At 63.4% G+C, this 549-nt stretch overlaps 1 protein-coding gene across 1 annotated transcript in view; it reads right to left on the bottom strand.

Annotated features, from left to right (window-relative positions):
• Positions 1 to 449, bottom strand: part of ERO1LB (ERO1-like beta (S. cerevisiae)) — an 84,363-nt gene extending 83,914 nt beyond the window's left edge. Inside the window, exon 1 of the mRNA XM_011976387.1 lies at positions 312 to 449. Coding sequence (XP_011831777.1) covers positions 312 to 413 — 102 coding nt within the window. The 5' untranslated portion in view covers positions 414 to 449. The remainder of the gene's footprint in view (positions 1 to 311) is intronic.
• Between the last annotated feature and the right edge of the window lie 100 nt (positions 450 to 549).

The raw sequence follows: 549 nt of genomic DNA, 5'->3' as shown, positions 1-549 counted from the left end.
TCTCCCGCCACACTCCCAGCCGCTTAAAACATCGAGAGGAAAAAACGAAAACAGCTCAGGGGACCGTCACCATCTTCCTCTTTTGACTGCCATTACCCGGAGTGTCGCCGTCCCCCCGCCCTGCGGGCGGTTCGCAGATGTTTCCCGCACTGGACGGTCAGGTCTCTGCTCCCCGGGTTTTCTGCTCACCAGAAATCACCTCTGTTCCGGCCCAGCCCGGCCTGGCCCTCCCCGCGCCACAGCCACGGCCCGTGTGTAGCGGCCGCGGGTGTTCGGCCGGGGGTTCCCGGCCCGCCATCACTCGGGCTTACCTGCGCCTCGACGACGCTCCGGAGGAAGCTCAGGGTGACCAGTAGCTGCACCGCGGCCGCTGCCCCCTGCCCAGCGCCTGCCCGGCGGACCCCTTGGCTCATGCTGATCTCTCCCCACGCCGCTGCCAGCCGGGTCCCTCGGGGAGATTGCAGTGAGCCAACACATGCCTTTGCACTCCAGCCTGGCCAACAGAGTGAGACATTGTCTCAAAAAATAAAGAAAAAAAGAAAAAGTACA

The sequence above is a fragment of the Mandrillus leucophaeus genome, unplaced genomic scaffold (genome assembly GCF_000951045.1).
Source record: "Mandrillus leucophaeus isolate KB7577 unplaced genomic scaffold, Mleu.le_1.0 Scaffold165, whole genome shotgun sequence".
Lineage (NCBI taxonomy): Eukaryota > Metazoa > Chordata > Mammalia > Primates > Cercopithecidae > Mandrillus > Mandrillus leucophaeus.
This window is presented reverse-complemented; position numbering and strand designations above follow the sequence as displayed.